The following is a 4,605-nucleotide window of genomic DNA, read 5'->3' on the forward strand; positions in this document are numbered from 1 at the left end:
AATAACGGGGATGCCGTCCTGGATATAGCTAAGGATATTAAAAAAATTGCCCATGTACCTATCCAGAAATGGGAATTGATGCTAAAAACTAACTGGTGGGACAATTTATTGGGAATAGAATGGTGAGAAAAGCTAGGCTTCTTCCTTTATGTGCAACAGCTGGTTTATTATTTCTTCCTTGCCTGATTCCCTGTTTCATTCAGCTAATCACCAGCATAGTCCAAGGTATGTGAGTATTAACAATGTCTGTGGACCCAAAATTGGCTACATCTAGAATGACACAAAAGATAATAGTGTTAAAGAGATAATACAGAAGACCCCTTTGAAGAAGCAAAATTATTTTGTGAAAAAAATGAGCGAATTGTGAAAATTGAAAACAAAAATTATTGCTCAACCCAAATGATTTATGAAAAAGAAGAGGGATTGTGATAAATACTTATTACAGTGTTTGCTTTTGCAGATATTAAGGGGGATGCTATGTGTTGTGCATTATAATATAATGTTGATTTTTGTAGAAGTAGTTTCATTATGCAGACATAGTTGTAAAAAAACACTAATGCTTTTATTTTTGTGGCTAACTGGCAATAATTAAAGTATCTCAGATATTGTTTCAAAACAGCTGATTTAGTTTTAGAGTTACTTGTGGTTAACTTGAAATAACTGAAAGATTATAGTTTGTGACTTAGGCATTTCCATGAAGAACTTCTTGCACATTATAGCAAAACTATACGAAAGCTGCAGAGAAAACCATCAAAACCCTGAATGGGACCCTGGCTGCACTGTTCACTGCCCACTGATCAGAGATAAGATACTCAGAGCTGGAAAGAAGAACACATTCACCGAGGGATCACAGCTGAGCACCCTTGGGGTGGGGACCATGCCAGATCTCTTGGCTGCCTAACCAGCACAGACCCTGACACCAAAACGTGTCGGGGAGAGAGGCTTTGGGGATTTAGAGGCCAAGCCTCTGATCAGAGGCAGCCCATCTTCTGCTGTGCAAAGGAGCTCATCTGTGGGGCCTGGCACCCCAGGATGAGCTGATCCACATAGACAGTCCGGGGGGTGTCACAGCCCATGAAAGACCCTGCTACAGACACTTCCACTGTCATCAAGTGTCATCTGCTGAGTCCACAGAACAGGGGGACACACATGACCCTCAAAACCACAAGCACAAGTGCACACACTCTAAACAGGCGGATCAGAGGAGGGGCCGTGCTTAAAAGTTTCTGGAACATGCAAACTATCTCTGGGAAATGTTTGAATCTGTATAATCATTTATTAATAGGTTTTTGACTGATGCAAGAGAAAGGGTACGTAAGGGGTATTGCCATGGTGAGCAGGGGAGCTTTATGGCTAAAGCACCCAGCGCTGCCAATTTTGCATTATTGCCTTTGTCCCCGATTGTCCCTTACTACATTTTTCAATTTCTACCAGGAGAGTGAGCTTCATTTCTCACACAGGGATTTTGRAGACTGGTCTCTATTCCTGGGTACTGATCGGGAATTTCAGGAATTTCAGGGCATTTCAGGGAATTTGAGAGGGGTCTCAGCAGGGCAGCATCCGCAGCTTGCAGTGGGAGAGGTTCCAGTTGGGGATTTCAAGATTTCAGGGATTTTGGGGAGGGGCGCTGGTTGTGGGGGCAATTCCGATTGGGAATTTTGGGGAATTTCAGGAATTTTGGGGAATTTTGGGGAATTTTTGGGGAATTTTAGGGAATTTTGGGAATTKGGAGAGGGGTCTCAGCGGGGCAGCATCCGCAGCTCATAGCGGGGGGCAATGTTGGCAAAGCCACTCTCCAGGGGGGTCGTGGGCACCCCCTCGGGGTGTCCCAGGGGTTGGAGCCGCAGGTTCTGTAGGATCGTGGTGAAGAACAGGAACAGCTCCATCCGCGCCAGCCCCTCCCCCAGGCACAGCCGTTTCCCTGTGGAGGGGGGAGGAAGTATCAGGGACCCCCAGAATGGGGGAGAAACCCCAAAAGGGTCTGGGGGATGCCTAAAGGGGTGACGGTCCCATATGGGGTGGGGAGGTCCCAAAAGGGGGATTCTAAAGCGTCTGGGAGTCCCCAAAAGGGTCTGGGCCCCCTCCCTCCAAAGAGATTTACAGAATTTAGGGGATCCCAAGAGGGATTTAGGGAATCCCAAAAAGATATAGGGGATTTTTCTCCTACCGGCTGAGAAGGGCAAGAAGGCCTCGTTGCGCTGGAACTGGCCCTTCTCGTCCAGAAAGTTTCCAGGGTCGAAGTTTTGGGGGTTTTTGAAGGACTTGGCATCGTTTAGGACCGAGCTGAGCAGGGGGTACACATCTGTGCCCTGCAGGGTCAGTTGTGGAGTCAGAGGGGCAATTTTGGGTTTTAGGAAGATTTTAGGGGGATTTCAGGGTGATTTTAGAGATTTTTTCAGGGGAGTTTAGGGGGATTTTAGGGTTTTTAGAGGGATTTTAGGGGGATTTTATGGGATTTTTTTAGGTTATTTTTAGGGGGATTTTATGAGATTTTTTTTAGGTCATTTTTAGGGGGATTTTATGGGATTTTTTAGGGGAATTTTATGGGGAATTTTATGGGTTTTCTAGGGGAATTTCAGGAGGAATTTCAGGGGGATTTGATGGGATGTTTTTAGGGGAATTTCAAAACTATTTAAGATTTTTTAAATAGGAGAATTTCAAGGGGATTTGGGGGGATTTTAAGGGAATTTCAAGGTTTTTTTTTTTTTTTTTGGGGATTTTTTTTTTGAATTTAATGGGAATTTCATGAGGATTTCTTGGATTTTTACAGGGATTTCCAGGCTTTAGGATTTTCCCCTCATTTTTGGGGTCAACAAGCCCTGGAATTCCATGTCCTGGGTCATGCAGTGCGGGACATTCATTGGGATCAAGTCAGGCAGGTTTTGGAGATTTTATGGGATTTTTTTAGGGGAATTTCAGGGGGATTTTACGTGGGGTTTTTTTTTAGGGGGTTTTCTGGGCGATTTTAAGGGCATTTCTGTTGGATTTCAAGGGATTTTAGGGGAATTTCAGTGGATTTTTTTTTTAATTCCAGGGGAAATTCAGTGGGATTTTTAGGTTTTTTAATGGAATTTTGGGCTTTAGGATTTTCCCCTCACTCTAGGGATCAGGAAGCCCCGGAATTCCGTGTCCCGGGTCACGCGGTGTGGGACATTCATCGGGATCAGGTCGCTGCAGCGCTGGATCTCRTGGATCGTGGCCTCCGTGAAGGGCATTTGGGATCGGTCAGCGATGGCCGGAGCCCGGCCCGACCCCACAACAGCCGAGATCTCCTTGAAAACCTTCTCTGGGGGGAGGGTGGGAAAACATTTGGGGTTTGGGATTTGGGGGTTTGGGATTTGGGGTTTGGGGAATTGGGGATTTGGGATTTAGGGTTCGGGATTTGGGTTATGGGATGTGATAGGGTTTATGATTTGGGATTTGAGATTTGAGAATTGGGATTTGGAGATTGAGGGATTGGGATTTTGGGATTTGGATATTGGGGAGGATTTGGGGTTTTGGGGTTTTGGGGATTTGGGATTTGGGGTAATTGGGGCAATTGGGGATTTGGGATTTGAAATTTGGGATTTGGGGATTCAGGGATTGGGATTTGGGGAATTGGGGATTTGAGATTTAGGATTTGGTATTTAGGATTCAGGATTTGGATGATGGGATGGGATTTGGGATTTGGGGATCTAGGAATTGGGATTTTGAGAATTGGAAATTGGAATTTGGGGAGGATTTGGGGTTTGGGATTTGGGGAACTGGGGATTTAGGATTTAGGATTTGGGTTATGGGGTGGGATGGGTATTGGGATTTGAGACTAGGGATTTAGCTATTTAGGGATTGGGATTTTGGGGATTAGAAATTGGAGACTGGGGAGGATTTGGGATTTAGGGTTTTGGGGATTTGGGGGATTGGAAATTGGAAATGCGGAGGATTTGGGGTCTTGGGATATGGAGTTTGGGATTTGGTTTATGAGATGGGATGGGATTTGGGGATTTGGGGATTTGGGGTTTAGGATTTGGGGATTTGGGATTTGAGATTTGGGGTTTTGGCATTTGGGATGGGGAATTGGGCTCTGGGATCCTGGATTTGTGTCTGGATCTCACCCTCGATGTGSGGATGCCTCATGAGGTAGAGGAAGCCGAAGCGCAGGGTGGAGCTCACAGTCTCAGTGCCAGCAAAGAAAAGGTTCAGGGTGGTCAATTCCAGGTTTTCCATTGTGAATTCGGAGTTGGGGTTGTCCTTTTCCTGCCAAAAAGTAGGGAATTTTGGCTCAAAATGATCCTGAAATCCAGGAAAACCACAAAATCCAGGAAGAAACCCCCCAAAAATCTGACCCCAAAATGGCCCTAAAAAAACAGAAACAGCCCCCAAATCCCACCCAGGATCCCAAAAATGCTCCAGATTTTCCATCATGAATTTGGAGTTGGGATCATCTTTTTCCTGCCAAAAAATGGGAAAATCTGCTCCCAAATGATCCCGGAATGCAGGAAAAACCCCAAATCTGGGAAAAAAACCCATAATAGACCAAAATCCCACCCAGAATCTCCAAACAAATCCCAAAATGCCCCCAGACGTCCTCCAGAACCCCCCCAAACCCGCCCAAAATCCGCCCAAATC

General features: G+C 45.5%; 1 protein-coding gene across 6 annotated transcripts in view; it reads right to left on the bottom strand.

Annotated features, from left to right (window-relative positions):
* Positions 1–537: 537 nt before the first annotated feature.
* LOC130578336 (cytochrome P450 2G1-like) overlaps positions 538–4,605 on the bottom strand; it is an 11,781-nt gene continuing 7,713 nt past the window's right edge. For all 6 annotated transcript variants that reach the window (XM_057374337.1, XM_057374334.1, XM_057374336.1 and 3 more), the window contains 4 exons: positions 4,092–4,233; positions 3,099–3,286; positions 2,168–2,309; positions 538–1,921 (listed from right to left, as the gene is read on the bottom strand). In XM_057374337.1, coding sequence (XP_057230320.1) covers positions 1,740–1,921; positions 2,168–2,309; positions 3,099–3,286; positions 4,092–4,233 — 654 coding nt within the window. In that variant the 3' untranslated portion in view covers positions 538–1,739. The remainder of the gene's footprint in view (positions 1,922–2,167; positions 2,310–3,098; positions 3,287–4,091; positions 4,234–4,605) is intronic.

This window comes from Malurus melanocephalus, unplaced genomic scaffold (genome assembly GCF_030028575.1).
Source record: "Malurus melanocephalus ecotype Western Australia unplaced genomic scaffold, MMel_1.1 scaffold_224, whole genome shotgun sequence".
NCBI lineage: Eukaryota > Metazoa > Chordata > Aves > Passeriformes > Maluridae > Malurus > Malurus melanocephalus.